General features: G+C 40.5%; 1 protein-coding gene across 1 annotated transcript; it reads right to left on the bottom strand.

Annotated features, from left to right (window-relative positions):
- Positions 1 to 1,147: 1,147 nt before the first annotated feature.
- rnf2 (ring finger protein 2) lies at positions 1,148 to 14,643 on the bottom strand. Its single transcript, XM_062403668.1, has 9 exons — positions 14,526 to 14,643; positions 10,440 to 10,536; positions 9,788 to 9,948; positions 8,753 to 8,835; positions 8,485 to 8,617; positions 8,295 to 8,394; positions 7,812 to 7,984; positions 7,286 to 7,475; positions 1,148 to 4,477 (listed from the first exon to the last, which is right to left on the bottom strand). The coding sequence occupies exons 2-9, from the start codon at positions 10,524 to 10,526 to the stop codon at positions 4,376 to 4,378; spliced, it is 1,029 nt and encodes a 342-aa protein (XP_062259652.1). The 5' UTR covers positions 10,527 to 10,536; positions 14,526 to 14,643; the 3' UTR covers positions 1,148 to 4,375.
- Positions 14,644 to 14,893: the final 250 nt, after the last annotated feature.

The following is a 14,893-nucleotide window of genomic DNA, read 5'->3' as shown; positions in this document are numbered from 1 at the left end:
TAAAAAAAGCAAGATGGTAATTATTCTAACAACTCATCACACATCACAACCTGAGTCAATAGTATTATACGTACAGGTTTTGGAAAAATGATCCTGTGTAAACAAATATCTAAAAGTATTAAAGCTGGTTCATGACCGCTCAAAGCGCTTTAGGGTACACTCATCCAGTATAACACAGAAGTCACTGCACAGGTGTCAGGAGAAGTTTTGGGTTGAATATCTTGACAAACAGCACTCCCTACCCTACTGTCTAGTGCCCCTGAGCAAGGCACCGTACTCCCCGAACATCTGCTCCCCAGGCGCCGTACATGGCTTCCCACTGCTCTGTGTATCCTGCTTTGTTCACCAGATGGGTTAAAAGCAGAGGACAAATTTCAATTGCATGAGTGTGTCTGTGATGTGTTTGGGATTAATAAATGTTTCTTGTTTCTTGGCACAGCACTGGGCTCGAACTGCTGAATATCCGGTTTATGGACAACCCGCTCCACTTCCTGAGCGACAGCCGGCCCTAAAACATTCTATTATTTACAAACTGTTGAATGTATGTGCACAGATTAGGTCACATCAGGTACTCTTCTGTGTCCAGCTCTCCCCGCAGTGACCCACAGTGTTGTGCACTTATAAAGAAGCCATCTGAATTCTCAATGGATGTTTTGTGAATACACAAAGTAGCACTAATATCTTAAATTATAATATCTATAACCTAAACTTCACATTTATTTCATCACCACACCCATAAAGTCTCATACATATTGTGACCTTTTCCCTCAAGGCTGTGTGTTCATTAGCATGTCTCTTGTGCACACCGCATCTGTGACTGATATTTTCCATGTTTCATTTTGTCGGCAGTTCAGTGCAGTGAACTGAGCCATGTCAGAACTCTCCTGAGGCAATGATCTAAAGTTCCTGTAGAACTAAAAGCCTTTAAATGGACTAATTCATAAACCACATGCTTCATATTCCATTGTTCATTTGATTAACGTTTCCTTCATTTAATTCACTTTACTCTCTTTATTATGTCTATCTTTATTCATGTCATATTACAAATTAGGTTAACATAGAAAAACACAAGAAAAATAAAATGGCAAGTTCACTTTTTTTACTTAGGGTGATATATGGTGACAGGAATACACAACTCAACACAAAACACAGTAACGCAACAGTTTTTAATCAGTGAAAACACAAGCAACAGCACTGTGTTCAATGATGAACACACAATTTCAGGTTTAATGTCCAAACAGAAAGATGCAGTGTACAGGTTCCACACATGCACACAGCCATCACACACACAGGTACCAACTGAGAAGAGAGTGAAGGTGCATCCCACACACCTCTGACTCAAACGGCTAACCTTCTCCTCCCTGAATCGAGAATCTGGGTAAAACCTTGGGGTTAAATGAGCCATGAACACTGACAGTAACTGAATCAACTGAACAGAAATCAAATGTAAATGTACATTTGGGACCAAATAATTATTCAAATTAATTTATATTATTTTTGTCAATGTGAAAAACTGAGCTAAATACCGCTGACCAAGACCACAAGATGTGGTGGAAAGCTCTGGGGCTAGTCTTCAGCTGATGTTTGGGTCACAGGGAGGTGGTCAGTTGGTATAGTCTCTGAAGTGTCCAGAATTGAAGCTGCAGAGATTATATTTATGACTGAGCTCAGAAATCGAATCTCTTCATTTTCACTCCACCCATCAGCTGCTCCTCATGTGTTATGTTAATATCTGATATGGAAGAGTGTCCTACAGCAAAGGAAAAGGCGTCCATCTCTCCACAAACTAAAAATGCTGCTGTTCACACGGAAACTAAACTGGGCCTTGCTCTACAGCTGATCTTTACATGGTGCTGCACCAATACAACTGTAAACGGTTTAGTGGGATGGTTGTGGTTTGTCCTATCAGGTTCCTTGTGACCAGAACAATGTACCAAATCAGTTGCAGAATAACAGGTGTTCTATCATGGACACATTTATGGCACAACTGGGCTTCTCATCCCTTTGGGACATTCAGAACACCTTCCTTAGCGACAGACACCCATAACAGCTTCAATCAAAGCATCTCACCGAAACACCACCATATGTATGAAACAATAGAGAACTGTACTCTTACGTCTTCTGTAGTGTCATGTTTTGCCTTCAAGGAGTGCTGCTGAGAAAATAACCCTCCTAACGCTGGCATTCATGTTACACTGCTGAGTCAGCAAGTGAAGTGGAATTGATCCGAAGGTAGGTGGGATGGTGAATACTGTAATGGTCTGACTGTCCAGGGTGCTGCAAAAATACCCTCCCACCCCACTCTTCTCCACACACACACAAAACACCATTCTTTCCATGTTACAAAAGACATTTATAAAAAGGACGAGCCATAGAGAACAGCCACAGATATTAGAAGACAGTATTTTTCCTACAGGCAACAGATCAAGACAACAGCTGCCAGATTGGACCTCACAGTCACAGTTCAGAGTTTCACTTCACTCCCCAACCAGTCTTCACGGACCATGCTGGTGGTGCGCCTGGTTTGTTATCATGCGTTAACACAGGTAGCTGCATTCATTAGATACTCGCTCTGTCCTGTGTCCTGCTATAGTGATTCAGTTTCCAGACAGCAGGAAAACAGACTGCAGCCATTCAAACTGTCACCATTCTCTGGTTTTATTGAAAGACGACAGACATGTCCAAAAAAAGATCTCCAGAGAACACCTGCAACAGTATCAGAAACTAAATCAAACAAAAAACGCTATTTGCCTTCTTCAATCTGTGTAGCTTCATATCATTGAATGCTGTAGATTGACCTGGATTCCTCAGTGTAAACGCACATTTTACCATCTAGCATTCAAACAGATTAACAGGTGCCTTCTTGTCCCTGTACACTGTGTGATAACAGTACGTCACTGGGCCGGATGGCGCTGAAATCTGGCTTTTATTCAGAGGCATAACTATGCAAACTAAGAAATGTACAAAATAATTATATGAGTTTTATGAGCAACTGAAAACTTGAGGCCTGGTTACACTAGAAAGTGGTTTATACATATCACCAATCAAATAATTGAAAGCCGCACTCAGGAAGTAGACAGAAGACAAGGGAGACGCAACTTAGCTTACATATGGAGATTAACATTTTGAGACAGTCGGTCATTGACACTTCACTGGACAAATGGTCCGTTTGCTGCGGTAACTGGCACATTACCACCACCTGATTGAGAGGCTGGACAGTGCATTGCACCAACTGTGTGCGAGTATGTGCTCAAGAGCAACAGAACAGGAATCCAGTTATAGAAATACAGCTTCACAGTGCTGGTAGAGGTCTAAACACCAACAGACACCTTTAACCACAACTGATTACTTAATGTTCAAGATTGAAATATGTCTGAATTTATGGAAACGAGATACCCTCCTAGAAAATGTCAAGCAGTTATTTCAGCTGTGTTATTTCAAATCCATTTGTCATTTTAGATCAAAAAATCCCATCTGCAAAGACACTAATCTGAAATGTCACCACATAAATTCAGAGTGGTGGTTTTCAAAGTGAAATATCTCAACGCTTCACATTCTGTGGTTTCCTATCTTTCAACATTGAGTATTCAGTAGGTTCAATTCACCATGAAATTCGGATTATTATGGCCTGATTTTGCTTCCGTACATGTCAGATTTTTCTATCGTGGACAGGTACAGTTGTAAAGCGCACATGTACATACAGTATGCATGGGTAATTACAATGTTGGTATCAGCCTGAGTGTCATACGACTTTATCTTCTGATTGGTTATTTTGCTGTAGCACAAGTCAGACTTTAACAATGTAGAGTGTGATCTTAAATCTAAGAGCAGCATTTCCAAACTCAGCCTCTAAAGCTCTGACTGACCTGTTGGTGGCTGTAATTCAAAATGAGATCTAAGATTACGTTTCATCACAATCCCTTTACCCTCTGGTTGACAAACCAACATCAAACAGTATAAAAGGGGTCGCCTGCTGAAAACAAATATGGAATATTACAATTTCTTTAGTTGGAAAACAGCACATTGGTAACTGAGACTGGGAATGGAGCGTGGTTTTCTGAGCTGGAGAGAATCTATAGTCACTGTTAGCAGCAGAGCTTTATCTGTGATTTATCTGCAAGCTGCTGCACTGATCTGTTACCTTCTACTGAGAAGGATAGAAAGAGACACATAAAGATACAGAGAATATAAAACAAGGGTTTTTTTCTTTTTACAAGAGTCCGTTCAGGGGTTTCACAAACACCCCTACTCTCCTTCCGACACACACACCTCTCTTGTTCCTGTGTGCGCACATGTAGCCAAGTCCGTCTGTTTACTTCCAACTGGTGAGTGTGTATGTGGTTGTGTGTGTATGCAGGTGTGTGTTATAATGGGTCTACTTGTGTTCTTTAGTAGGGGCAAAGTAGAGCTCCATGGGTTTGTTCACCTTCCAGTACTTTTCGCTGACCAGCTCCAGAGAGAAGGAACCGTTCAGGACCTAAGAACAGAGAGAAAGAGTTCAAGCATCTGGCAGGTTTCCTGCTCTGAGCCTCATGTCTCGCTTCACTCCAGACCGCATCTTTATTAACACAGCTGCTTTTCCTGCACAAATAACCAGGCTGCTCTCCACTACATTACAAATTCATCGAATGCAATTAGTCTGCAAAGTTACATCCGACTGCCACCAACATTTCTCTGCTGAAATAGTGGATTTTCTTTCCTCTGTAATGTCAGTATGGCATTACTATAGGCAATATGAAAATTCTTGCTGTTCAAGCATTATATTGTTGGAGGCTAAGACAGTAGGTTATCCTGAGAACTCTGCCTCTTTTTCATCTCCTCGTTTATGCTTTCTTAAAAGGGATAGTTCACCGAAAAACTTAAATTCACTCATTATTATATCCTCTGAAATTGAAATTACTTGAGACTCCTTCTTCAGACACAACAAAACTATATATATAAAATAGGGCTGAACGATTAATTGAATTTGCGATAAAATCGCGATATGATAAAACGTGATTTTCTAACAGCAACGTGCGCGATTAAACGTGCGAAAGAGAGAAGGGCACTGGGCTGCTGTCCTCACCCGCAGCAAGAACGCTGCGGGACCACAAAACTCCTCTGATCAAGAAGAGAGTGAAGCAAGCCTGCATCACGTACAGGGTCCTAAAGTTTTCGACCGCCGTGGCCGACTCACAGAGCGAGTTCATCTCGCCGGTGACCGCAGTGCGGGCGGCAGACCTGAAAATCGCTCCCCGGAAAAGCAAGCCGTGCTCCGGGGCGGCGGGGCTCCAGAGCTCCCCGGTCACCTACATGCACATCTGCGAGACGGAGGTGTTCAGCAGGGGGGTGTTCCTGCTGAGGCCCGGCGCCTCCATACCGCTGCACGACCACCCGGACATGAACGTGAATCTACAGAGCTGCTGATCCGCACGCTGCCCTTCCAGCACATCCAGCTGGCCCGCCGCATCCGCGGACACAGAGCTTAAACTGCTGCTGCTCCAATGACTATAACAACGTCGCATTCCAACACTTATAGAATGCAATTCAATGTGGAAGTAATCCAAGTATTCAGAATACATTACTCAGATTAGTTAATGTAATTGAATACGTTACAGATTACATTTTTGCGCATGTATTCTGTATTCTGTAACGGAATACATTTTGAAAGTATCCTTCCCAACACTGGAAATGTTACTGACTTGGGAGCAGTAAGACACCTATAATTTAAAAAATGTTTTTCTCAAGATGATAAATTCTGCACACAGGTTATAAAAAGTGCATACTTACAATGACTTCGATTAAATTCCTTAAATACACACTGATTTGTTGTTCCTGTAATGAGCCGTTAAATTAAAATGTGGGAAAGAATATTTTACAGTAAATCTATCTAATATTGTGTAGGTCATATTTAAATCATTCATTATGTTTTTTTGGGGGGAAAAGAGGATAAAATAAAAAAATCGCATATTAAATCGCAATCGCAATATTTGGAAAAAAAATTCGCAATTCGATTATTTCCCCAAATCGTTCAGCCCTAATATAAAATATAACATGCCTCCATACTGCTCCTTGGTGTGTCATCGAGTTTTTCGTAATGCCCGACATTCATATTGGACTTGAAACGTCATAATTTACACAGTGTTTAAAGCCAGTAAGTCCTCTGATATCCTCCTCGGAGCCGCAGGGCTTGAGGACACTTGGATGACACCATACGAGCAGTATGGAGGCATGTTATATTTTTTCTGTTGTTTTATAACGTCTGAAGAAGGGGTCACTTTGGCTGCAGCACTGTTTACCCCAAAGACTCCGTAAATGTTTTGTGGCCTCAAACACTTCACCCAGCCCTCCATCGGCCTAGCAGTTAATGAGTGGATTTCTGTGAACCATCCAGTTTTTCCCTCCAGAAAGCCTGAACTATCCAAAAACGTATTTTTAAATTACCAACTATCAGAACCATGGTTTGTTTGTTTTCAGATATGGAAAACATAATTTAGTCAAACAGTAATTCCACAAGAACTTGAACATATGCAAGAAACAAACTCAAGCAATACTAAGACAGTGTGTAGGCAGAGGAGTAAAAAATTTTGCTTTTCCATGGCTGGTGTAACTTTTACTTTAACCAATTAAAGTTAAAGAATGCAATGTTAACTGACCTCTGCTAAAATTTGAATTTGGGCCAGCTTGAATAAGAGGTCTACCCTGCAGCCCTGCTGATCCACCCACAGTCACACTGTGAAACACAGCGGATAGGCTGCTCCCTCACTGGTATCTTCAGGTAGCCATTAATTGCCCAGGTGCTTTCAAATTAAAAAACAGTTTAGAGGCGACCTCTCAAGGAACTCAATCGCAATGGTGTAAACAATTTCTCTTATATGCACATTCATATTTTCACTCGTGTAGAGTAGTGAAATACTTGCACCATAGGGGTGTTCTCTGTATGATACAGTCTCTGTACTTCTCTGTATGAAAAATGTATTTGCTACAAGGAACACATTTTAACAAAATTGTAATTATTATGAAAACCATTTTCCTCCGCATTCAACCACGTAAGTGTGACAGGGATCCACCATGGACACAACCAAGACCCTGGAAATGAAGCAGCTAAATGAAATGTTGAGTTTTCTCTCATTCTATTTTTACATGTCAACACTTAAAAATGTCAAAAATTCTGTTAAGAATTCCTATTGGAAGATATATAGGAATAGGGCAGTCTTGTACAGTCAAACAAACTAAAAAAATTCTAAAATTATTAGATCGGTAGTGCATGGGTGTGTTTATGGTGTCTTTGTGCTTGTGTACTCACAGTGAACTGGTTTCCAGCAGTGGGGATGTAGATGGTGTACTGTTTCTCTGAAGCCGCCTCCACATTGACAGGACTGGCCTCAGCGTTTCTTCTCAGTTCCTCCAGAGCCAATCGGACAGCCAGGTATTTAGACAGGTGATCCACTGTTGCATTACCGGACGTCTTAATGTAGCGAGGAACAAACTCCACACTGCAGACACACACACACATGTTAAAATATGCATTTGTAATCAAACAGGTATAACCAAAAACACAACAGATATAGATGTGTTCGAGACTGATTTAATTTGTCTTATATGGACAATGCTCCCAAAAACCCAGAGGTAATGTTGTTTAAAGCTACAGGTAAAATTAGGCAGGATGTTAGTTACACTGTAAGGTTTGGCTGTATTTTACCATTACTAAAGCGTATAACCCTAGTAAAACAGGTGGGTGTATGGTCAGTGTTTCCCCTAGGATGGAGTTGTAGCAGCGGAGGTAAAACGCGTGTGCAGGGGAACAAATATTTGCGTTACACTATGAATACCTGTTGTGACTGTCATCCTTGTCCATCAAGGTTGGATGTGGCCTAAACACCAGTTCTATTTCACTTGCACCGCCATCGATCACAGAGTCCCCGCCCCCATTCTCAGCAGCATTGTCCATGTCCAGACCGCTGTCATCGCTCGTCTTGGTGCGTTTGATGCTCGGACCTGCCTCCTGGGAAAACAGATTGAAAAGTCACTGTTTGTATGAAGACCACACACACCAGGAAGACATGTGTTGTGTTGGAAGGCAAAGTTGTCCCTGTGTGTCTGCAATCCAAGCAATAACTACAATTCTTTCAAATGGTCACATGATTACTGATGATTCTTAGCTGTGTTTTTTAGGTCTTGCACTTTCTTTGCCCGATATATGTCTTTTAGAATCAAATTGAACAGTCGTGTTGTTTAACATCATTGTCAGTTACCACTAAAATCACCTGTACAGGTTTTAAGTGTAATAATATGTTGTGTATATAAGTACATACCTGGTTGCTGTGGACAGAGGCGTTGCTACAGTGGGAGGAGTCTCCATTGTCTTCTGCTCCGCTTCCATTCTCCACTGTGTGTCTCTTACCACGCTGCAGTCTGGGAAAAACAAAAACTCTACTTATTAGACTAATTGTTTGTGAATCTGCATCACTGTTTGTGCTTTTCTGTTGACACTGATGTGTTTACCTGGTCATAGCCTGTATCTTCAGCCCCTCCTCTATGCTGTGGGACAAGGCTTGCTGGTTATTGTGTTTGCTAATGCGGGCCAATACTCTCTCCTGGTGGGCCTCGTACTCGTCACGGCTGGGATAAATCTTACCTAAAATGGGAAGTATGAGTGTAAAACATAAGTCTACAATATCTTTACTCCATATTTTGACTTACTGAACTGTGTCAATATTCAGTTTGAGTAGATTTTTTTTGTATTGGTTATCCCTCCTTTGTCGTTACTTACTAATCAGAGCATCAAAATTCGGGTCTGGACGCAGCGACCTCTTAGACACCAGCTTCTTACGACAGGTAGGACACTCTTTATTACTGCAACGATAAGGAGGAAAGGAGGTGCTATCAAAGGCTTGTGAGAACCAGACTCAGTGAACAGCTTGACAATGGTGCAGGGAGGGAGTCTCCCCCTTCTAACCCAACAGACAAGGCCAGGACGAGGGCATTGCTTTGGTTAGCTCATAGATAAACAAGCCCCTGTCAGCAGTGGTCTTGTCTGGAGTGGTTTGCTTTAAGCTTCGGAAAAATAGGGGAACAGATGAACACTTCTGTGTCCAGTTATTAAAAACACAGTGATGAATCTCTTTTTTAAACATTAAACATACCGTAAGAATTGGACACAGGGAAAAACTGACTTATACCGATATGACCGGCCATTCCATCGAGAGAGATGATTAGCACCGGCCTAAAATGAGACGTTGCTGCCTGAATTGTTCTCTCTGCCTTCAATTTCTCATTTACAAGAGGGACAGATTAGGGATGAATGGGGCTACATTTTATTAATGCTACAACTTATACCAGTAGTTTTTCTATAAGATAATTTACTTATATTTATATATAAATAAATATATTTTATGTTTAAATATAATTAAACATAATTTCTATAGCCACAAAGTAACAATATAAACTCAATAATATCTCCAAGTTCCCTAGTTGCTTGCACTTGTATCACAGTCCTACATATGTACATTAAGAGCCAATAGTGACTAACCACAACCGGTCATTTATGAAGGGACCTTTTTAGGGCAGAATAGATAATAAAGGAACTATAAAAACGATCAACAGCACGTGTGCTTGTCAGTACCGTTTTATAATATACAAGAAACTATTTAAATCTACCTTGAGGATAGGATATAATTAAACATGATGTATCACTATCGACCACCACATGTGATGAGATGGTGATAGGATTGATTTTGATTGATTGAGTAATTAAACAAAGGGACGAAGGTTCTCTACTGGTTTCTACTTTGAGGTACAAACTCACCCAGATCTCAAAGCTGTGATGATACAATCAGCGCAGAAGCGGTGCAGACATTCTTTAGTTGTCATTGTGTTCTTCAGCATGTCCAGACAGATAGGGCACATTAGTTCACTGTGCAAGGACCTGGGCGACACGGCTATCTCCAGTCCATCTGTTATAGCTTCCTGTGTCCGTGAGAAAACAGATCATCATATAGGTTAGTACACTCAGATACATTATTTGGGAAATATTACACACACAACTAATGCAGGTCACAGGTTTGATTGATATTTTTGTGACCCAAAGAGCCACAGCAGCTCAAAAGTTGTCATTTTAAATAATTCACTGTTTTACTTTCAGAGGCACGTAACTGTGCACAGGGACAACTATACCATAAACTCATTTGAACTGATCAAGTGTTCCTGATAATGTCCCATATATAGTGGGTGTTTGTAATAAATCTCTCTAAGCGACACACATTAAACATTCCATCTCACATACTGCCAAACTTGATGATGGCATAAAAACATGGTCTTAATGTGACAATAGAGGTCAAGTTTAGAAACAAGTTTAGCTCTACAACAGAAACACAAACCTGTGTAGCTGATTAAATCTGTTAACACACAGACAAACACGTCAACAATGTGTATAGATTGAAAGGGAATGAACAGTTTACCTGTGGAGTTCTCTGTAGCTCATACAGACTCAGTTCCCAGGTCTTACTGAGGGGTTGAACCCCGTTGGTCTGAACCGTCTGAGTCATCACTGCACAACTGAAACATACAAAAACACATTTTCTTTTCTTTTTAGGTTTTCTGGATAAAATTCAAGATTGCACATTTGGCTGCAGATAAATGATAAATGACCTGCACATAGAAATCTTTTTCTGGCTTAGCAGAAGAAACACTCTCATTCACACACTGTGGGGTGTAATATATATCATAGTCACGGCAGCGTGTGGACTGGAGGGATTGAACCCTGCACTTTTTATTTGACCTTTATTTAACCAGGAAAGTCCCATTGAGATTAAAAACCTCTTTTTCAAGGGAGTCCTGGCCAAGAGGCAGCAACAAATAACATATGTACACTCACAATATTACACTCACAACATATAAACAGAAATTAAAATGATAAAAAAACAATTACAAGTAAATTAAAATTTATAAAAAACATCTACAAGTAAAAGAAGTGGTCTGAAATGCTTTCATCGTTGATTTAAAAGCGTTCAAAGAAATCATTTCGGTTAATTTAAAATCTTTTTGCAGCCAGTTCCATGTGGTGGGAGCAGAGTGGACAAATGCCCTTTTTCCTGATTCAGTGCGGGCCAATGGAACTAACAAAAGCATCTGATTGTTTGAGCGCAGACTGTAAGAAGCAACACTTTTCTCTGTGATTAAATTACAAATATATGATGGCAGTAGCCCAAGCATGGCCTTATAAATAAAAGTGCACCAATGTCCCAGCCTCCTGGTGGACAAAGAGGGCCAACCCACTCGAGAATACAATTCACAGTGATGGGTCAGGGCTCTACAGTTAGTGATAAACCTCAGAGAAGCATGGTAAACAGCATCAATCTTACATAGACATTTAGCTGAGGCATTCATATAAATCAAATCTCCATAATCTAAACTGGATAAAAACGTTGCAGTGACAAGCCGCTTTTTCACCTCAAAAGAGGAAACAAAATTTGTGCCTGAAGAAGAAGCCCAATTTAAGTTTCAATTTCTTCACAAGATTGTCAATGTGGGGTTTGAAGGAAAGGGAATCATCAATCAAGACACCAAGATATTTATAGATATGAACCACCTCTATGACATTTCCCTCAAGAGTGGACACTGTGGGGACAGTTTGAGGTACTTTCTTAGAGTTTGAAAACAACATTTGTTTAGCTTTTTCAGTGTTGAGGACTAATTTTAGTTGCAGGAGTGTGTGCTGGACTGCATCAAAAGCTTTCTGCAGAGATTCAACAGCTCTAGCAGGAGTTGATCCAAAACAGTAAATAATTGTGTCATCTGCATAAAAATGCATGTTAGCATCTGACATGTTTGTTCCCAAATCATTAATGTACATAATGAACAACAGGGGTCCTAATATTGAACCCTGTGGCACGCCCTTGTGGACACTCACAAATTCAGAACACAGACCATCATATTTAATACACTGAGTCCTGTCACTCAAATAATCTGTGAACCAGGAAACTACATGATTTGACAAACCCAAGCAAAAAAGCCTATGCTTTAAAACAGCATGGTCCAGTGTCAAAAGCCTTTGACAGATCAATAAAAAGTGAAGCAAGATTGTAAGAGGCTGTGCTACAAAATCAGCTGCTATTTTTAAAAAGTAGGGCTCTATTAAATCAGGTCCAGGGGATTTTCTGCTAGCCAACGTTTTGAGGGCTTGATGCACTTGCTGCACAGTAAAAGGTAAGAAATTAAAGGGTTCTCCTGAAAACCTTGGAGCTTCTGTGCAGGGAAACACAGGGGCAGCTCCCGTAGAATCAAACAAAGAACCAGATAATACAAAATGATTGTTAAAACAATTTAAAACCTCAGTTCTATCATAGACTGGGACCGAGTCTTTTAGATTTAGCCTTTTTAATAAGAGTAGTGCATTTGTTCCTTAGTTGCCTGAAAATAGACCAGTCCGAGGCAAAATCACTTTTTCGGGCTTTGGCCCATGCCACATTACGTCGATGGATGGTATCTGACAACTCTGGGGAAAACCACGGATTATCTCGTCCCTTACTGGATGATTGACTATCCCCTTGGAAAGACCCATGTGAATTGTTGTCCTGTTTGTGATTTACCTCTTGTACGTTTCATAAACCAAGAAGCTTAGGAAAATAAATTTGAAAAATAAAGCAGCTTGCATAACAACGGACCAAACATATCTTTAATGAAAAACACAATGAACCATTCAGTCCATTTCTACAGCTGATGATGGAGAACCAAATGGATTTATTTACTCTCTACGCTTAATTTCTGTGTCAGTGGATTTGCAACAATTGCTGTCATTCAACATATTTGGGTATTAAAAAATAACAGGTAACAGCTGTAGACTCAAAACACCACTTCTTACAGTTTCATGCTTGTAACAGCCATTTTGATAACCTCATCCAGATTTCAACATTAATTGTACACACACTTTTTAATATTTGACTCACTCCACTGTTCTTTTACACAGCTTGTTATTAGCATATATTGATTCTAATACAGATGGTTTTAGAGGAGAGCCACTATTCAGATACATTTAAATATACCTAGTTTTGAGCCGTATATATTAGCTTTATCATTTGAATAAAGTAAACATAAAAGTAAATGTTAATCCCCCTAACATTTAAGCTGTTTTCTTATTTGGACCGTGACTAAAAAGGTTGTGAGGTCTCTATTAAAAGTATGTTAATTGCTCTATATTGTAGTATGCATTTATCTTTGCCCTTTGGTGTACCCCTGGAGCATAGCTGATTAAGCTGATTTCCAAAAGTAATTAAATGTTTGGAAATGACCAAATTTGACAGGCATAAAAAAGAGGATTTCCTTTTCAGAATCCTTTGTTCGTGACATAATGGGTCACGGGTGTGAAAGTGATTGGCAAGTGTCAAATTAGAAACGGATATCTTAAAAAAAGGTTCCTTAGTGCATAATCTATGCGACAGTGAAATGTTATCTCTATTATTCCCCAGGATTAAGTCTAGGTTTTAGCAAGTACCTGTCACCTTGGAAGAGCAAGAAAATAGTTTTTTTTTTAAAGTAAAAGAGTGTATAGGCCATAAGGAATAACATAACTTGGCATTATGCAAAGAGAATTCAGTTAATTTCAACTGACATTTCAGAGCTCTTCAATACACCTGAGTACAGCTTTGATTCAAATAGCTTCCAGTCAAGTAGAAGTAAGTCACAAACTGGAACTGAATGGGCCACAATGCTTCCTAATAATATTAACATGAGCAGAAGAAAACTGAGTGACACTGTCTCATGTCTACTCTCAGATTGCTGCGTTTCCATGAGCATATTGACACACACGTGACAGACAAAAGGGGACAGTCATCCAGATGAAACTAGGTTGCTCATTACAAAACCTTTATGTTTTGACATAATTATTAAATGTAAAGAAATCCCATGATAACAAACAGCATTTTAACCACAAGATGTTTATACTTGAAGGAAAGCGTCCATTTCTTAAAACCACTGCCTGGGATTAGTGCACGTTATCTCTCGTTGTTCTCTTCTTTTAATCTTTGCTTTCCACCACAGGACAGGAGGATAAACTGACGCTTGAATCACTCCAGCGTAACGTTACTAGCTACTACAGATAATAGTCGGACCCCACGCTCAGAATCCAGGTAGAAACTATGGGGCTCGGCTAGTGCTAGCTAGCTAAAACACAGGGTAGCTGTTCTTCGAACGTCATAGAGGCGAAATACGCGTAAAATGTAGCCTGTATGAAACAATACAGACGGCCAATAACGTGTTGAAATGTGAAACAGAACCATTGTATCTATTGAAAGTGTTACCAAAATGGTACAACGGGCTAATCCCACCAATATTGCGAGGGGGTCGTGAATGTAATTTGTCGCTGTGACAGAGGGAAAAACAACAACAGAGAAAAGAGCCGTCGCACCAGTGTGCTGAGGTGATCTGAGGGCTTCTCCTACATTGTTGCCGACATCTAAACAGTCGAGCCCCTGGCAGTGGGACACAAATACACACGCGACTGCCCAATACCCCCCAATGTTTCCAGATATTACTGTTTGAGTACTTACATTTTCAGTTATGGATAGAAGCCGATCCAGCCAGCGCGTTTTAGGCGATGGCAATATGGCGGAATGCACTAGAAGCGATGTCGTCTGGGAAATCGAGGCGCTTTGCCAGAGGGGGGCGGGGGTCCCAGAAAAGGATGCGCGGGGTAGACTGAGAACGTGAATTGTCCCAGAGCAGTCTTCCATCCCCCAGAACGACCCGTAAGAAACATTCACGTTGACCCACTGATCCATCACTTCCTCACAGCTGGCCCGGAGCATTGTGGAAACACATGGATATGTGGTCTGACGTCAGCAGAGGAATAAAACTATAAAACAACATACATTCAAATGTAGAGGCTACAAGGGCGACATAGGACGTTGTTGTTGAA

The sequence above is a fragment of the Platichthys flesus genome, chromosome 14, assembly GCF_949316205.1.
Source record: "Platichthys flesus chromosome 14, fPlaFle2.1, whole genome shotgun sequence".
NCBI lineage: Eukaryota > Metazoa > Chordata > Actinopteri > Pleuronectiformes > Pleuronectidae > Platichthys > Platichthys flesus.
This window is presented reverse-complemented; position numbering and strand designations above follow the sequence as displayed.

Bases quoted from the DNA above. Each gene is read 5' to 3' on its own strand.
- rnf2 (XM_062403668.1), bottom strand. From the start codon at position 10,526: ATGACTCAGACGGTTCAGACCAACGGGGTTCAACCCCTCAGTAAGACC. The intron at 8,618-8,752 runs GTAAGTAACGAC...TTCCCATTTTAG, and splicing joins GAATTTTGATGCTCTGATTA to GTAAGATTTATCCCAGCCGT. The intron at 8,395-8,484 runs GTAAACACATCA...TGTTTTTCCCAG, and splicing joins AAGATACAGGCTATGACCAG to ACTGCAGCGTGGTAAGAGAC.